This window comes from Myripristis murdjan, chromosome 3 (assembly GCF_902150065.1).
Source record: "Myripristis murdjan chromosome 3, fMyrMur1.1, whole genome shotgun sequence".
Taxonomy (NCBI): Eukaryota; Metazoa; Chordata; class Actinopteri; order Holocentriformes; family Holocentridae; genus Myripristis; species Myripristis murdjan.
In genome coordinates, this window is record NC_043982.1 from 37021086 (window position 1) to 37040563 (window position 19478).

A 19478-nucleotide genomic window follows, 5' to 3' on the forward strand; every position below is an offset into this window, starting at 1 on the left:
GTGGAAGGAGGACTAGCAAAGCAAGAATTTCATTTTTAAGTCTCTCTCTCTGTGTCTCTCTGTGTGTGTGTGTCTCTCTCTCTCTCTGAAATGATATGTGTTAATTTGCATATAGAGCAGAAAGTGAGATCTGATTTTAATACCAGGTGGGAGCAGAGTCTTAGTTACATTAATATTGTTCATGTGAAGCAGCCATTTGGAGTTGGTCTTGTCTTAGTGTGTGATAAATTTGTAATGAGCTGCAGTAAATGAGCAGAACTGCTCTGAACGCCCCTGAGGACATAACAGAGAACATAACGGCCAGTGGTGTAACTTCATCACTCACAAAGTGTTGAAACATTTTAACCAAAGACAAACTCAACATAAGATCTACCTAATCCTCCCATAACAAGCCTGACCACTGCCACCACACACACCCACACAGTGTTTGTCCTCGCAGAGGAAACGCTGTCATCAGTTTGCAAAGGGGAGAACGCTGGGATTAACATGGGAAGTGTGTGTGAGAAAGACATAACCACATTCCAGTGCATACACACTCCAGGCTTAACTTGGAAAGTGTGTGAGAAAGTCACACACAGACACATCCACACACAAAAACAAGGATTAACATGGGAAGTGTGTGTGATGGATATGCAAAGAGGAAAGATAGACATTTTGATAACCCGACTTTACTAAACCAACACACCAACATGCACGCACACGTGCGCGCACACAGACACACTCACATTTCTATGGACATGAGATCACTTATCAGGATTGCATCTGGATTACAAACAGGAGATGGGGTCACATAAACACACACACACACACACACTATCGCTTAGGCTAGCCCTTTTACAGAATCATGCAAAACAATGATAAAAATGAATCAAAGGAAGCTACAAAATGTCAGTTTTTATTGGTAATCCTTCGAGTGAAACAGACTGCAACAGTTCTTGCTCTCACTTAGCATCCGCAACACCCCTCTGAACAAGATCTCCAACATTTCAGACTGGGGCTAAATGGTTTCAGCACAAGTATACTGTACATGATTTAAGGTATCAAACCTAAAAGGCAAGACTAAAACGGAATGCACATAAAACTAATAAAATGATAAAATAAAAGTTCAAGTAACAAAATAAAAGAGTAAGTGAAACTGAATAAAACCAACAGATTAAAACGCAGTAAGAGGACATTAAAGGCAAATTAAGAGGGGACTTGACAAAAACCAGGGGGCAACCTCAGACTGAGCTCAAAGCAAGAGAAAAAAGGTGGGTTTTTAGATTTGATTTAAAATGGTCTAAAATGGTGGGACGGGACTTAATATGGGATGGGAGATCCTTCTGGAGGTTTGGAAGCATGGGTGGGACTGAGAGCAGTCGCAGTGAGGAGGACCCACAGTGACCTGGGGCCAGAATATGGAATTAACTCAACAGTATTATATTGTGGTGCTAATATAGTCTTTAATCTCTGTTCACAGCGTCAGGGGGCTTCACAGGCCCAGAGTTTATGGAATACAAAACGAGGACCTGAACCTGCTGAAGTGTGACAGAGCTTTTTTAATTTGCCGTTTCGTTTTGGTTTCACCAGGAGTGTGTGGCTGCAGTTTGTGCTCGGTTCAAAGAAGAGAAATGTGCTCATGTCAGCATCTGACCTTTGGCCTGCGCAGAACGCTGCCCTGCCTTCCACCCAGTGCATGCTGGGATAGGCTCCATCCCCCCCATGACCCTGAGCAGGAACAAGCAGGTATGGCAATTGAATGGATGGAAGTGATTGTGAATTACTTTTATTAGCTTTTTCAAAAATGAAAAAGGTTTATGCGTGTATTATGTATACTAAAATCAAAGCAATTTTATCAGGCCTTTCAAAAATGAAAAATTATACTGTCACAAAATGGAAAAATAAATTGAATGGATAATTAATTTTTGTTTATGTTATTTATTGGCTAAAATCGAGGTGAGATTTACATTTGAAAAGAAAAAATGTTTTGGTGTAACTAAATTAATTTAGTTTATGCTGAATAAAACTGAACACAACAGGGTGAATATAGTCATTTTCACGCTTGTTTGTTTTTCAAGTTGATAAATGTCTCCATGTTTACATCTCAAAGCCGGTGGATGTGCTTCTTGCAGCTTTAAGAGGGCACACATGGCATGAGGGAAAGCACACAGGAAGGCCATGAGGTTTAAAAAACTGTGGCTGCTGCTGAACCTTAGCGGCTGCTGGACGGCTGGCTCAGCTCAGCGCGACATTCCTCCAGCTTCCCCCGCAGGTCACAGGTCAGAGGATGAGCGCTGCCGTGGGTGACCTTGATGATTTCATAGGCCTGCAAGCGGGCAGAAATAAGCAAATGTTTGATAACCCTGGTATTGTAAGTTGTGGCTTCGCCTCTTTCTAAGAGACACACGACCACAACTTTAGAGTGAAGCACACATATTTTATAAAGCAAGTTATTAATTTTGGGCATGCAAAACAGAACAGTATCTCTACCTGTGTGAAAGTGTCCATAGTTTCCTCTATGTGGCCCAGGTAATGATGCAGCTTACCAACTCTCATCAGCTGGACCCCATGGACCGGATGGGGATCAGGGTAGTACTGCCTGTAAACAAGGAGAGGGTGAGAGAGAGAGAGATTAGATTGGAAGGTCAGTGAGGGAGACTTATATCGGGAGACTAATATCGAATGGTCCCTGTGACCACAGACACTTCACATCCACGACACACAGCCTTCAAACGGGTCCAAAAAACATGCTGGTTGCCAAAAGCTACCAAGCTGTGATACAGTATTAAGAGCTGGTGCTTGCAGTACATCACACTGGTTATACAGCATTTACATAACAGAACAAATAAAAGACAATCTGACAACAGACATGAATAAATTCAAAAAGACCTAAGACAACACTTAGTTCGGCGGCATATTGTTATCAGTGCCGGGGCAACATCTGGCTAATTATGACCGTGAATGATAAGTGGTCTCTTCACACAAACCTATTAATAAAGCACCCTTGAGCAAGGCAGTCAGACCCCAGCGGCCCGTGTGGAGCTGCTCAGTCATCAGCAGAGGACCGTGGTTGTGTTGTGGCTGCCAGACATGACTGTGTCTCTAAACAAAGAGCTAAAGCTTCCTCAGTGGGCAAACAATGAATCACTTCTTTCATCGGCATTATACAACACAATCAGCAAGCACACAGAGGAGGGAAAAATCACTGACGGCAAAACATCTCAGAAATGTTTAATAGGAAGCAAAGCTGGATTTGAAATTTATGCTGTAAAATGAGGTATTTCTAAACTTTTTTTTTAAATGACACATGATGGGTATGGGTATGAATCCTGTTAAGAGCCCCCTCGTCCTGTGCATCTGTGTTAGGTAATGATAAGACTGAAATGTTAAAATCTTGAGGGGCATCCTTGGACGTTTTCCATTACAGTAGTCCCTCATTAATCGGGGGAGTTAGGTTCTAAAAATAACCCGCAATAGGGGAAATCCGCGAAATAGTCAGCTTTATTTTTTACAATTATTATAGATGTTTTAAGGCTGTAAAACCCCTCACTACATACTTTATACACTTTTCTCAGACAGGCATTAACATTTTCCCTCTTTTCTCTCTTGTTTAAACACTCTCAAAGTTCAAACCTTTGTAGAAAAATAAGTCCAGTAAAAAAAAAAAAAAAAAAAAAAAAAGCATGGAACTTTTTTTTTTTTTTTGCTTTGCAGATTGTACCCCCTCACGACGAAGCCCTGTTGGTCAATTGTGGGCATGTTGACTAGTTTCTCCTCACTTCTCTACCAGAGCCCTACACAAGTGTTTTAAGACCAACTCGAAATGGCTGCTGCACATGAACAACATTAGTGTAACTAAGAGATTTGCTGAAAAAACGTTTTACATGGATAGATTATCAACTGTGACACAAGTCTCATGAGTCTCGCTTTTTGTATTTATTAGCTGCACGCAGTGACCGACAGGGCTTCGCTTTCCAATTTCTCTCTGACCAATCAGTGCAGTGTTTCACGTCACATCTTAGAATCGGCTCAACTCATTTGAAACTTCAATCGAGGTGGTTCTGAAAAAAGTATCCAGTAACAAATATTATCAAAAGCTTTTTCCTGAAAATACAAAGAAAAAAAAAGGGTAGAGCCAAGACAAGCAGAGTAGACAGCATGTAATGGAAAAGCACCCCTTGTGGAGAATCTGACTGGCAAGAAATTGTGGGCGCCTAATTGTTTCTGTGCAGTTACAAAGAGTCCAAGCTGGAGAACGATGCATTACATGATGAATTTGGACAAGGTTCGGTTTTAAATTCACGTCCACACTGTGAGCACCAGCACTTGGGGAGGTACGAGCTCACGCTGCCTCTCTGGTTTGTCCGTGTGCTCGCTGTCACACTGCAGCCCGAGGCAAGCCGCTGACACTCCCAGCACAGAGCTCAGAGGACAGGGGACAGCTTTTCAACGGCCGGCTAACATTAAAGAGCTGGTGGTCTGTCAGTCTGCGTGTGCGTGCGCGTGTGTGTGTGTGTGTGTGCGTCTGTTTGCATGTGTGTCAATGTGAATGACAAAGGCAGTTGGTCTTAACAGTGGCAGCAGAAAATATTGGATGCTGAAGTGTGTGCCCATACTGTGTGTGAACCTCTATGTCTGTGTGTCCATGTATATACGTATGTGGACGTGTGGGTGTGCCTGCATCCAGTACGTGTATGTGTGTCTGTGTGTGTGTATCTATATGTGTAAAAGTGTGTGTGTGTGTGTCTCCTTTTCAGTATTTGAGAACCCAGCCCCTTCATTAGCCAGAACAAAGAGCTCCTGTCTATCTCCTCTGGGACCACTTTACTGAGAATATACACCATCAGCACTACACACACACACACACACACACATACATACACATACAAACACACAGACAAATGCTTATTCCCACATGCCCTGCTGTATGTTTGTGCAAACAGAGAAGCTTGCACATGGACAGAATGAATGATCATGCATACTTACACATGCACACGCATTCACAAAACAAAACAGACACACACATCGACAGAAAACGACCCAGTTATGTTGCACATGCATATTTATACCTGCACATATACCCATAAAACAAACACAAACACGCACTTAGCTGTCAGAAGTTGTCTTTCGCTGCAACCTTATCTTATACTCAAAACAAACAAACAAACAAACACATGATGACAGCTCAGAGAGAAAATGATGTCGTCCTTTAGTGCTTGATCAAGAATCCTGATCAGCTTGCATCAGGCATCAAGATGCTCCAACAGCTTTCACGGAAGGGGACATGAAAACATGTAAACACTTACCAGCAGCTATAGTTTCCATACTGGTGGACTACAATGCAACTTGGTCCAATTTCAACTGACTACAGCAGCTGTTTTCAACCTTTCAGACCACCAGCCACCATCAACCAACAGAACTGATGGTTGACGACTGAATGTTTTTTTTTTTTTTTGAACTGATATTCTTTATGCAATTTTCAAGCCTTTTTGGGGTCATCGTGGACAGTGTGGAACTGGATTTGCAAGTTTTTCAATTCAGAAGCCAATTAGCCACCTTTAGGTTTGTTTGTCTAAGCTGCATGTCATAATGTAAAGCTGCTTCCTCGGTAAATCACAGTAAATTTCTACATGAATTTGTCGGGGTTATGATTAGCATTCCTTTCTGTTTTACTGCAAGGAGACATAGTACTGAAAACATAGTTTGACCTTCATTCAATATTCACCTCCACATGCAAACACACAAACACCTGCAGACACACAGAAACGCAGACTGAGGGATGCAGGCACACATGCAGGCATGCATGAACGCAAGCAGGCATTTATTTATGCTCAAAGAGCCAAACACTCTCACTGCACATTACACATGTAATGCAGATACACACACAATCATGTGTGGATATATGCACATGCCTGCATGCAAACACACACACACACACACACACACACACACACACACACACACACACACAAACACACACAATTACAATACAAAGTGTGAAGGAATGCTCTTGTGGTTGCACCTTACTGGCTTAACAACCTAATAGCCTCCCTCATTAGCATATGCTAATGACCCTGGCCTCGTTAAGCTCAGCGGGCTACAACAAGACACCTTGGACATTGATGTGTGCACACAAGCACGTGCGCACGTGCACGCGCACGCACACACACGCACACACACACACACACACACACACACACACACACACACACACACACACACACACACACACACACACACACAGGGATATGTACTAGTGTCTTTACATTCCAACAAGAAATCAGATGTTACCTTACTCTGATTACTCAAGAACCCCAATATATGTACATTCAATCCCCATTAATAATAATAACCTGTTTGTTTGATTGTTTGTTTTTATGAGATCTAGGTGCCTCAACTGGATTTCTCTTAATCCCTGATTATGGAAACCGACTTTCTGGTTTACAAGGCATTTGAGAAATCAGATAACCACCCACACATGGCGAAAAACCCAATTACTAAGGTGCATGTAAAGCTGTGATGGATACACACATTCTCTAGCTGGGTTCAATACACTCTGACTTCAATTAAACCACAAAGTAAATAAAAACTGCAATGGTCCTCCATGTTGAAAGGGCATTAATCCTAATTTTTTCCACAGGATTAATATAACAACCTACTCAGGCTGGAGGTTTTTCAGTACTTGAACACTGAATACTGTTTTTTTTTTTTTTTTTTTTTTTTTTTTTTTATAAATGAGAGTTAATTTAACTGTAGCATGCACAGCCAGTCTAATTAGAATCAGTGTTTTAATTGATGGTGTTAATTTTGTATTTATTCATTGTGAACTTGACAGATTACATCTGTTGATTGAGAGCGGAGTGTGTTTGATGGTGGATCTCCCAGGTCCTATGTTTAAATTTTAATGATTAAATTTTAATTGGAACTTTAAAGACTAGTCCAACAAAATTAGTCCTCCATGAATAATAATAAATAATATTGATTTAATTAGTGAGCCAGCGATTCAAGCATCGCACACACATACCATCAATATCAAACTCTAACTATATTTCCTCTTTGCACATGATTAGGACAGTGCAGCAATTAAAATAATTTCATTAACTTTCTGTCTTCTGGATCTGCCATCCCCCTCCCTTTTTTCCCTGGGAGAGTAAAGTGAAGAGAAATACCGTCTTGTTACATGCAGCTAGTTAGAAAGCCATAGCCCTCGGCTATGGGTAAGCGAGGGGGCGAGGAGAAGAAATTAATAGTTGGAGAAAACTGCAAGATTTCCAGGCAAATGCAGTGGAACTAATGAGGTTCTTGTTTGGAAGAAAAGACCCATTGCCTGCTGTTTGCAGCAAGAAACCATGGATTATCTCACTGGGTTTAAATAAAAAAGCAAAGGGGAAGAATGAAACCATGGGAAAAGATTAGGAGGGACGACTCCGCTTAATTGTGTTCTGTTTCCTGACCAGTGCCTTTCAGTCATCTGAATGTGAGCACCAGAGTGCGGATCGGGCCACATATTTTTGTCCAAACCCGACCTGAGCCTGAGAGCAGAGGAACCGAGCACGGCCCAAACCCGACGGGCGTTCTTGTTTTTGTGTCCCAACCCGACCCGAGCCACCAGACACAGCCAACGTGTTGCCTTCAGCATCATCACGTAAACTCCAGCACTAGACAGGAAGCTGCCCAGAACAGACACTAAGCTGGTACTGAAATACATCAAACCAGACCTTTTTTTTGTTACAGCACTTGGGACAGGTATGGACAAGGCTTTTCTTGGATGTCTCTCAGGTATGTATGACAGGCATATAAAGTGAGTTGAGATCATTTCTAGTTGGCATTTTCCCTACAAGTAAGTGTGCAAGCTAGGTATAACAATGTTGAAATTAAGATGTAATAAATCCAAATTTAAGACAATTTAATAATCTTTAAGAGCTATTTAATTTGATTTAATTTGATTGAAACTGAGTTAAAGAAATGTAAGACTTTCTTAAGACCTGTAGACACACTGTTTAATGTTTTACATGTATGGATTTTTTTTTCTTTTTTTTTTTTACTGTTGAGTTAGAAAAATAGATCACCAAACAACAAAATGGGCCAAGAAATGCAAGGTACCTCATTAGTGAACCTTTCCTCGTGCAAGCAGTCAAAAAGTAAACATAAAGCTGATCATCTGGATGTGGACCTTTTCCCTTTTGCTTTTTATTTGCACTAAAGTCGGCTTTGCTCAAAAAGGGATTTTAGTGTTGTTTCTTGTGCCAGTTGTTGCACAGTGATTCCACATGTTTGGCTTCTAAAGCTGCTCTCAGAAGCTCTCATTTCAAACAGTGACCCTGTGCTAATACTCTATAACACCACTGAAACACTGTATATGGAAACCAGACACACCCAATCAACAGACAGACTCACTGTGTGTGTGTGAGTCTGCAGCGCTAAAATATGTGCAGCATGGAGATGGTCAATAAGTTTGTCGTGTACAGCCTGCGGCAGGTTTGTGTTTGTGTGCGTGGAAAACCTCCCTGTACAACACAAATTGAACAGAGAAATTGAAAAAGACCTGCAGAGACACTGAAAGAAGAAAGGAATGCAGAATGAGGGGGGGACAGGAGAAAGAAAGAGAGAGAGAGAGAGAGAGAGAGAGAGAGAGAGAGAGAGCTCCTGCAGCTATCTTTCTTCTCTGTCATCTGAGAAGCCCAGAGGAAGATAGGAGATGAATATGGAAGATCCTCCTCTCACTCTTTTATCTCCGGCTCTCCTTCTTTCTCCTGACTGCTTCTCTGTATTTCCTCTCCTCTCTCTCATTCTTTCCCCTTCATCTCTGCCTCCCCTCCTTCTCAGGCTCTTGTGTTGCTCTTCTAGTCCTTTTTCCTCTCCATTTTCCTAATTTCCTCCATGCTTTTTGACGCTATTTTCCTGGTATTCTACTCATTCTCTACCATGCTCTCTCTCTTTTGTTGTTTCCTTCATGCATACCCTCCTCCCATGCGCTCTCTTTTCTTTGTCAAAGGTTGTTGTTCACCATTCGCCCACACTTCGCTGACCCGGTCTCTTTCTTCTGCTGTCTCTCACCCTTGAAATCTTTTTTACTTCCATCCTTCTGTAACCCCACTTTCTTTTCTCGCTACAATGCTTACACTCGCTCGCTTCTATTTTCCTCTTTGCTTCCTTTCAACCCATTTTTCTTCACCATCTCCATCTCTGCATCCTCTCTCCTCCCTTCTCTTCATCGCCATCTCTCGCTCTCTGGTTATTTATTGATAGGAAAGGTATTGCTGTTTGTCTCCTGTGGATATGTTGTTATGCACCTGCTGTTTGTGTGTGTATGTGCTAGTGTGTGTAAGTGAGTGTGTGTGTGCGCTGATGAAGGGTATGCCTCTGGAGCCCTGCCCTTCACACAAGATCAATTAGTCACACACGCAAACGCACAGACACACAAACACACATGCACACGCACACGCACAAAAATATCCATGTATGACATGGAAGCAGGGTGCAAGCGCATGAAAATAAAAGTGGGTGGGTATAATGTTACGTTTGCAAGATGGAAAGACAAAAACAGTGCGAGAAAGACAGGGGCGTCATGGAGGCAAAAATTTAGAGCACACGCAATTAGGGTGAGAAGTCTCACTGAGTAAAAAATCTGAAAATAATTATGCGGTTTGACATGAAGATCACCTCCATTTACTCTCTAGGAGAAGCGAATAACTGGCCTTACAAAGCATGACAGTAGGGGTGACAACCTGAGTCAAGCCTGCAATGATGAGAAAAACTGAAAACTTGAAAATTATGCAAATCACAGTGCAAGAAACAATTACATCTGGGTAAAAAGATGGTACATGCAGCTCTTCCTGGTATGTACGGAAGGTAGCCACAGATAGTTTAGCCTTTAACTTTAGCTGTGGTAGGCCGAGTAACTTAGGTTAGCTCGCTAGTCTATTATTCCATCACATCCAAATAGCCAAATATAGTTAATGTAGGTACCTGTAGTTAGATAATAGCACAATAAAATTGTACTGTATAGCACAATTACAGACCTGCCAACGTTGAAGAAATTTTATGCGTATGCTGCACAATTTTTAGTGGAAGAGAAAAAATTTTGAGTGGCTCCTGTTCCAGCACTGAAGCATTAAACGTTTTCTATTAAATGTGCGTAGTTTAACTGTATGCAGCATGTTAGCCATATCTGGTGGCTAACCTGTCTGAGTAACAGGAAACAGAGTGAGAAGCTGTTGTACTTGACTACACACAACCCCTGTATATTAAATATTAAATACACAAATCCACATGGTCACTTTGAATTTCTAAGATTAGGTAGCCAATGTCAATAACTTTCTTTTTAAGCCTAAATTAACAAGAGGAAAAAGTCCTCTCTGTCTTAAGTGTTTAATTTTTCTTCTAGTCCCAGATACAATCAGTTTTTGATGCCCCTTAGTCTTTAGTTATTTTTCCCCCTGTGGTTTCAAAAATGGTATTGAATATCAATATTTCCCTGGGTGTTGTATAGATGTTAGAAGTTCTTACGACAATCATACATTGGTATGACCGCAGAAGGTGAGCCTTAATGGGTCGCAGTGTCTACTTGCTGCAGTTGAACTGGAGTTTGCGTCAAAGTGACCGGAGACGGCCTCTCAGCAGTGCCGGACCTGTGGTTTTGGTCTGCACCCAAGTGTCACTGCTGTGTTCACCCCTGCCCAAATGAAACCACACCAAGGGGCAAACGCACCAGAGTTTGATTCAAACTGACTAACTGCTGCACATGTGAAAGCAGCGCTTGAGGTGTCAGAATTCATGGTTCAAAGCCCATGGTGCTCACTTGTGACTGTCTCTACCTCACTAGAAAGGACAACTCATGTCCTGCACTCTCAGATGTAGCAGTAATGACTGCACAGCTCCAGAATATCTGATGTCTATGCACTTGCGTGATCAAAATCAAACAGAATCGGTTCTTTGACTCAAAAACAAATTGGCCCCTTCGGTATCAGATGTGCGTCTGTCTCAGCTGCTGATGTGTGAGGACGGAGTTTCTATCAGAGATACGCTTTGATAGGATTTATAGCCCATCATCTTCACTGCCAGTCACAGATTTGCACTGCAAGTTAAAATAAGTAATTAAATCAGTAATTACGAATATGTAATAATGGTCATGACCCCAAACTCCCAAAAGTGCATGGAGTTCAGTGAGACATCAGGACGGCCCAATGGCAGCTAATCTCAGTCATGCCAAACTAGATTACCATGATTCACCAGAAAAGATCTTTCTATCCCTTCCCTTCTATGATCTGTCTTCTGCGTGCTCCCAAGTTTCTGAACCAATCCTGCTGACCCTCACTGCTCTCACACAAGGATAACCTAAGTACAGCCCTGTCTCCATCTGCATTACTGGATTTGCAATGAAATCTAAAATTTATGGGGTCAAACAGTCATTTTGAGCACTCCTCAGTGTGATGGTTTAGTCCATTGGCTTTCATCACTTTTCCAAACTCAAAAACTCTAAGGCAGCCATCTTAAGTGTACCAAAGCAGATTACTATCATACAGCATGGGCCATTTCACTCCCGTCTGTTCTACCCTTGCTATGCATCTCCTGGATCTCTGTACATAATCCTGTTGAGACACACACCCCCATCTCCCTTTCACAGTGAAAAACATGATGGAGCCGAGTCGAAAAAAAAAAAAGTAAAATAAAATACTGTCTGGAAACTTCCTGCTGATTATGAAGACATCAGGATTGTGTGGTAGGCCTTAGCTTTGAAGTGATAACTTTGAAGTAATAATCCACGTTGCTAAGGACAGTTACACAAGCCTGCCTCGACTAAGTGAGTTGCACTCCAGATGCACTTTGGGTAAGTTATGGTTGTCCGCTTTGTCCCCCCGTTGCCTTTTTTAGAGAGTATGATAATTGCCTTTTCCCTCAAGACCTCAGGAAATTAATCTGGAAGCCATCAGTAAGTAAAATAGATATTCAAAACAGCAACTGGATCATTTTTAAGCAGAATCCTGCTTTCTCTCTCAGATAAATATCTACAAGCGTCATAACAGCCTGAGTACAAACTGTTTACTCAACTTCTTCCTCTCTGTCCAAACGGCTAAAGAGCTGGGAAAGTAAAATGTCCCATTTGTATAGAACAGAATAGAATATTTTTATTGTCATTGCAGAATTAAGTTTGCAGCTTCCAAATTCCAAACAATAAAGACAATAAAGATAAAAGGTAAAATTTCAAAATAAATAAAAAGTTACCAACAGAACAATACAAGAGAAGCACCTGCTACCGTGATATGAGCAGCTCTATAATGTTTGTTAATTAATTAGTCAATTTAGCCTATTTATTCACTTACTATATTATCTTCCTGGTTTATCTTCCATTATAAATGAGCTCCAGCCATACTGAAACAATTATCTGTGTTAACATTTGAATACTTTGAAGGACAAATTATTCCTTTAAAACACTTTGCTTGAAAGGAGTGGAGGCCTGAAGGCGCAGGAGGCAGGGGAGAGCACTCATCGAAATGAGAGAATGTGAAAACCAAATAATGACCAGTGGAATTAGCATTTGATTATTTATTTTGCATTTAGCATTGCTAATTCTCATGTCTCTTGTGTGACACACACACGCACACACATACACACATACACACACACAAAATTCCACCTCAAATGTACATGCTAGCAGGCAGGCATTTTATTAGCACATTTTCTGTTTAGCATTGCTAATTTAGAATTTTCTGACACACACACACACACACACACACACACGCACACACACACACACACACACACACACACACACACACACACACACACACACACACACACAGGCTAAATTTTCATGCACTGGCAATTTAGCATTGCTAATAAACTATGTTGAAGCAAACAGTGAAGGATTCCATATGAGCTGCAGCGCCATCAAAAACAAATTGAAGTACACACACACACATTATTATGTTCTCTGTACATGTGTGCGCACACACACACACACACACACACACACACACACACGTGATTTAAGATTAATTTCATAATACATTTTGTAATCTATGTCTTTACATTCACTGTTCAATGGAAACATTTTTAGTATCTTGGTTTTGATTGATTTACACTTTCCTCTTGGGACTTGTGTTTAAAATGTGTAACACACTATTTTCACTGCATGCTACTACTACTACTACTACTGCTACTACTACTACTACTAGTACTGCTACTACTACTATGACTACTACTGCTACTGCTACTACTACTACTACTACTAAAAATAATAATAATAATAAATAATAACCATTATTATTAAGTGTTTATTATTTCAGCACAGCACTTGGCAAAGTTGCCTGTGCAAACATTTGCATGGAACCAATGCAATCAGCTGTTTCTCTTCTCTGGTTTGAAATAATGTGTGGACTGTGCAAACAAGACTGCCAACAGTGTGTTTCACTCCCATCGCAGCTGGATGATCATTTTTGGCAAAAACTTGTAACATCAATTGGCATAAATGAGGTGGGAAATATGATCCGTGCAGACTATCAGGGCATTTTCAATCACATCATCATTTTATGGGGGCGCCCCTAAACTGCATTTCAAAGACCCTGCCTGCACACACCATCACACACCATCACACACCAGTGTGTCCACTCCCCTCAGTGTCTTCAGTGACACACACACACACACACACACACACACACACACACACAGGCCAACTTACCTGTATACTGGGAGTGTCTTCTCCCCGTATCTCAGAGCTTCCTCCCAGTGTGCCAGGTGAACGCAGGCGTCAAGGGCCAGGTCTGTCACTCTCAGCTTGTACAGATTCTCATCAGGGACAGCACCACCATCAGGCAATAAGAGAGAACTACAGCCCTCCAATACCGCTTGCCAATCTGAAAGGTCACTTAAGGATTAAAAAAAAAATGGCATTTACACTGTGCTGAACCTAGCATGGCAGCAGACATTGCATCTAGTCTACATCAGTATTACAGTGGTAGCCACGGCTCAAATCTTTCTGCCCAGCATCTTCTAACATTGCTCAGGAGATGCAGCAGTGCAGCGGCACTACAAACCTCTCAAAGTCTGGGCCACCACAATGTGATTTGTGAGCTTTTCTCTCTCACTGAACATGCAGTTAAGGCATTTCAGAGAGAAGGTAGATGAAGGATATAGAGAGAAGCACAGTCAAATTATTTGAGAAGAACAGAACAGCCACAGTGCTAGGATGACATGGCAGCTGAATGTGTATGTGTGTGTGCGTGTGTAGACAAATATTACAGGTTTAATGAGGAAATGCTGTTGAGGTTTAGCACACAGTAAGATAAAATAAAACTTTAATGATCACCGAGGGGAAATTGGGTAAAATGATGAGACTAAATGTAGAAGGCTCCTGGTGGTCTCTCATTCTGTTTATTGTCCTATATTCCCCCTGTGTGTGTCCCTCTTTTATTCCTCTTTTTTCATTCTACCCTCACTGTATGTCTAATCAACCAACCCCGAGTCTAGCTGGGTTCAAGTCTGAGACAAACTATAATATAACCAGACACTTGTATAGTAGGGTTACAATGCTCTGCTTTGTCTTGCTCTTTGTCACTTTATAAATGTATGGGACTTTTTAATTGACTATCACAGTTTATGTGGACTGACATATTTTTATTCTCATTACCTCAGGTGGTTATATGATTGCCCCTGTCTATTCATCCATCCATCTGTATGTCTGCCAGCCTGTCAGCAGGATAAGTCAAAAACTACAGAACGGATTTGCAAGAAACTTTTCAGCAAAGTTGGTCACGGGTCAAGGCAGCACCGACCAGCTTCCAGTTGCAATTTTATTAGAGGTATGCATTCTAGTGAATGCCTTCCTGTATTTGTACGGGATACAATATGCAGGAGATCAATCAATATCACTTTTATTGTCCTTACTAATGCTCATCAGCCATTAAGATCTCAATCTCTGACATTTCCACCAAATATGACACACTGCAGAAGCAAAGCAGACGGTGGAGGAGCTTCCACTGACTTCAGACAAAGCGTCCCTCAGTGGCTGAAGGCAACGCCTAAAACTCGCTGGCCGCAGTGGAGCTCCAGGATGAAGGATACCAAACTCTGCTTGTAATTCCCCAAGTCTGGGCAGGGCCTCTTTCATGGGGCGCCACGCTGCTTCGTCCCCTGAGAGCATGAGTCCATCCTGGGCAGAGAGCAGAGGAAGGACTGGATAAACAACCACAACCACTGATGTAAAGAAGACAGATACTGCACATGCTCGCACACACACACACACACACACACACACACACACACACACACAGATACAGTATACATACTATATACACACTACTCACAAAAAGTTAGGGATATTCGGCTTTCAGGTGAAATTTCAGGATGAACCTAAAATGCATTATAACCTTTACAGGTGAACTTAATGTGACCTTCTGTAAACTTTTGAATGCACATGTCCAACTGTTCAATGTTTCAGTACTTTTTGCACAAGTTGCTGTTCTCTAACAAGGAGTTTAACGGCAAAATTCACAACAGGTGTTTGATCCATGAATCGACCAATAAATTTCCTGGTTCAATTAGAATTGGTTTTTAAACAGTCCTCCTCATCATGCTGTTCACATTTTGACATCATGAGACCAAGACGACACCTAACAATTGATCAGCAGCACCTCGCCATTGCGAGGCTTCAAACAGGATGTCCTCAGACGGAAGTGGCCACTGAGCTTAGAGTGTCACAGAGTGTCATCAGCAGGTTGCAACAGAGATACAGAGAGACTGGAAGAGTCACAGAAAGGCATAGAAGTGGACGTCCTTTGGCCACATCCCACACTGATGACCGCTTCATTGTGAACAGTACCCTGCGGAACCGGATGATGAATGCCACTCAACTCCAGGCACGTTTAAGGGAGGTGAGAGGCGCCCAAGTGTCACGTCAGACCATTTGAAACCGTTTACATCAGCATGGTCTGCGTGCTAGACGACCTGCAAGGGTACCTGACCACACCACCAGGCACAGGTGTCATCGTCTTGCATGGGCCAGGCAGCATTTACACTGGATGAGGGACCAGTGGGCCTCAGTGCTGTTCTCTGATGAAAGCCGATTCATGTTGAGCAGAAATGATGGCCGCCAACGATGTTGGAGACGTCAAGGAGAGCCCTATGCATCAGCCACTGTTGTCACCAGACGAGCCTTTGGTGGTGGTGGTGTTACTATGTGGGCAGGTGTGTCTAGTCAGTACAGAACTGCCCTAATGGTACAGTGACAAGCCCATACTACCTGAATAACATCATTAATCCAGTCACTGTGCCCCTGCATGAACAACACAGGCCTAATTTCATCTTCATGGACGACAATGCTCCAGCTCATCGAGGTCGTATCATTAGGGAACGGTTGCTGGAGACTGGGGTACCTCAAATGGAGTGGCCTGCACTTTCTCCAGACCTGAATCCCATAGAAAACCTATGGGATCAGCTGAGTCGCCGTGTAGAGGCTCGGAGCTCTGTACCCCAGAACCTCAATGTCCTGAGGGCCGCCCTTCAAGAAGAGTGGGATGCCATGCCTCAGCAGACAATAAGTCGACTTGTGAACAGCATGAGACGTCGTTGTCAAGCTGTAATTGATGCTCAAGGGCACATGACAAGTTATTGAGACATTGACATTTTTTGTTGTGGTATATCCACCACTGTTGTTGGCTTTTGTTTCAAGAAATTGTTTGAGATGAGGAAATCACCAGTGCATGCTTCTACTTAAATGCCCTACTTTCATGATATAATATCACTGTAGCATGAACTTTTTACATTTTCTGTAAATTTCCCCCGAAAGCCAAATATCCCTAACTTTTTGTGAGTAGTGTATATATAGCAAGACACCATTTTGAGTGGAGGATTGGGAGAAGATTTAAAAAAAAAAGATAACATTCACTGATATTCTATTGCAAAAACGCAAGTGTTAAAAAATCCTCGCAGCACTATGTATGCACATCTCGTCTCTGCTCACTGACATTTGAAGGCAACCCTCAACATCCCAGCACCGACACTTATGTTGTTAACTGCTAACATGTTTGGAAGGGAGAGGAGGGGAAAAAAGAGAAAGAAAGAGAGAAAGGAGGATTGAGAAAAGCCATAGTAAGTGGCTGTTTCTCGATAATATGCTAATATAGGCTTTGATGGTTCGCACAAGAATGTGTGCATTTGCTGTGTGTGTCTGCGCTAATACACACAGATACACAGATGCACACCCTGTGGTACACATGCTGCACGGTCGACTTGTAGAAGGTTATAAAGACAGAGAAAGAGAGAGGCAGTGGCCACACTTGCATGCATGGTTTAGCCTGATTGGTTGGTGGCCATAAAGTCTAACCCTCATCCTAACCTGCGACTGACTTTTCTGTTACTATGAATAACCAGTTACCAGAACGTTCCTGACCAGTGACCTGGGAAAAAACGTAAGAGGAGGTTTTATGGTGGGTTACATCACAGCGGACACGATGACCCCAACAGTAACGATAAATACTGCAGCAGCCAGTTGTTGCCCTCAGCGCTCCTCCTGATCAAACCCGTGCTGCTTCATGAATTCCAGATCCAACAGGAAAAGAAAAGGCAACTAACTACCACATACTGACCCTGGAAACTCGTTTAAAGTCAAAATGACACAAAAAATGCCGCTTTAACCCTTTTATATCACATGCCTGGGGATATTGTGCATCTATTTAATGATACATGCCGAACAAATTCAATTTCTTTGCACTCTTACAACAAAATGAAATCATTTCTGCCTGTAAAACAAAACAAGGTGCATTCTTACAAAGGCATGAACCAACCAATTTCAACCAATGACACGCCCTCTTTCCAACATTCAAATCAAATTTCTCCCTAGGTTATATCCTGCCTGTCTATCCTGTTTCACTCAGAAATGCATCACCATATGGAAGTTAGATACTCGAAAAATACCATGTCATCTGGACTAAGCAAGAAATAAAAAACAGTGGTGAAGCAAACTTCCAAGTTTTGTGTACACTCCTGATCAAAATCTTAAGACCAGTTGAGAAATTTCAAGAATTTACATTTTGCATTGTTGGATCTTAAGAAGGTTCTAAGTAGAGCTTCAAAATGCAAAAAGAAGAAATGGGAGTGAGATAAAAAAAAAAAATTGTGTAAGCAATTTATTGCAAACAACCATTAAACTGAAATAGGCTGTTCATCAGCTGATCAAAAGTTTAAGATCACAGCCTTTAAAAGCCCAAATCTTGGCAAAAATGTGGATTCAGTGTCATTTTCTGTCAGGTATCCACACTGTCATGACCTCCTTTACACTCATTTTTTCAGTGAGCACTGTGTCTTCTACGGTCTCTTTCGGTGTGTGTGTAACCCGACAGCATGAGCAGGCTGAGCGCAAAAAACGAGCCCGCCCCGCCCGCAATCACGAGAAACACCAGCTACAGTTGATTTGCATCGCCAGAAAAAAATGTTGCAAAATCTCCCGGTGTAATAAACACACATACAAAACACTTTATCCACGCTTTGCTGAATATCAGTTTCAGATTCAATGGCAAATACACAAACACCGCTCTTCAGACTGCATAGGAGCAGTTATCTTTCATGGATGCTAAAGTATAATATTTAATGCTCAAATAGTGCATAAAATTGGCACATGTGGCCTTTGGAGCCTGCATATAGTGAACGCTTTGTGCTCGCTGCCTTTTATATGCACCAATTTGATGTGGCATTTGAGTGTTTCTGCATTCAAGTGGTTTCCAACTTCTCATCTTTGAGTTACATTTTTGGGCTTTTGGGAGGCCTCCTTCTTTTTTTTCCACTTATCAACAGTCATCTCTCACCATGGCGACTCAGTCACAACCCAGTGACCTGCTATCATCACCTGAAGATTAAAGAGTGTGTGTGTGTGTGTTTGTGTTGACTGTGTACACTGCAGAAAAAAGGAGTGAATAACACAATGAGCACCATTGTCTCGGGGAGGCGGCTAAGTGCTCTCTCTCTCTCTCTCTCTCTCTCTCGCTCGCTCTCTCTCTCTCTCTCTCCTGCCTTATCTCAAACACTCACCCGCACTTGATTTTTGAGTGCTGTGGTGTGCTTGAGAAGGACTGAAGTGAAGTACATAGCATATGGAACAAAGGTGAGCGAGAGACGGACGTGGGGGAGGGAGAAAGTGGAGACAGACAGGGGAGGAGAGAGACACAAAGTTATACACACCGAAAGGATGGAAAACAAAAAAAAAAACATGGATGGGGAGGGAGACAAAGAGAGAGAAAGGAAAGATGGAGTGGATTGAGATGGATGACAAAGAAAACTGCAGCTGAAAGCAGAGATGATTTTTCTCATTTTTCAGATGGTCAGAGAGAGAGAGAGAGAGAGACAGAGAGAGAGAGAGAGGGTGGGTGTGGAGAGGTGGAGCGTGACAACATGACAGAGGAGGGCAGCAGGAGATAAGACGGGATGTAAGAGTGAAGGAGGGGAAAAAAAAGGAGAGGAAGACAGTCGAGGGTACGATGTAACATGTCATGCACTGGTACATTTAT

The 19478-nt window shown here is 42.1% G+C and overlaps 1 protein-coding gene across 1 annotated transcript in view; it reads right to left on the reverse strand.

Moving 5' to 3' along the window:
• Positions 1-874: 874 nt before the first annotated feature.
• Positions 875-19478, reverse strand: part of smyd3 (SET and MYND domain containing 3) — a 113422-nt gene continuing 94818 nt past the window's right edge. Inside the window, exons 9-12 of the mRNA XM_030048714.1 lie at positions 15043-15130; positions 13661-13835; positions 2470-2578; positions 875-2305 (exon numbers count right to left, since the gene is read on the reverse strand). Coding sequence (XP_029904574.1) covers positions 2192-2305; positions 2470-2578; positions 13661-13835; positions 15043-15130 — 486 coding nt within the window. The 3' untranslated portion in view covers positions 875-2191. The remainder of the gene's footprint in view (positions 2306-2469; positions 2579-13660; positions 13836-15042; positions 15131-19478) is intronic.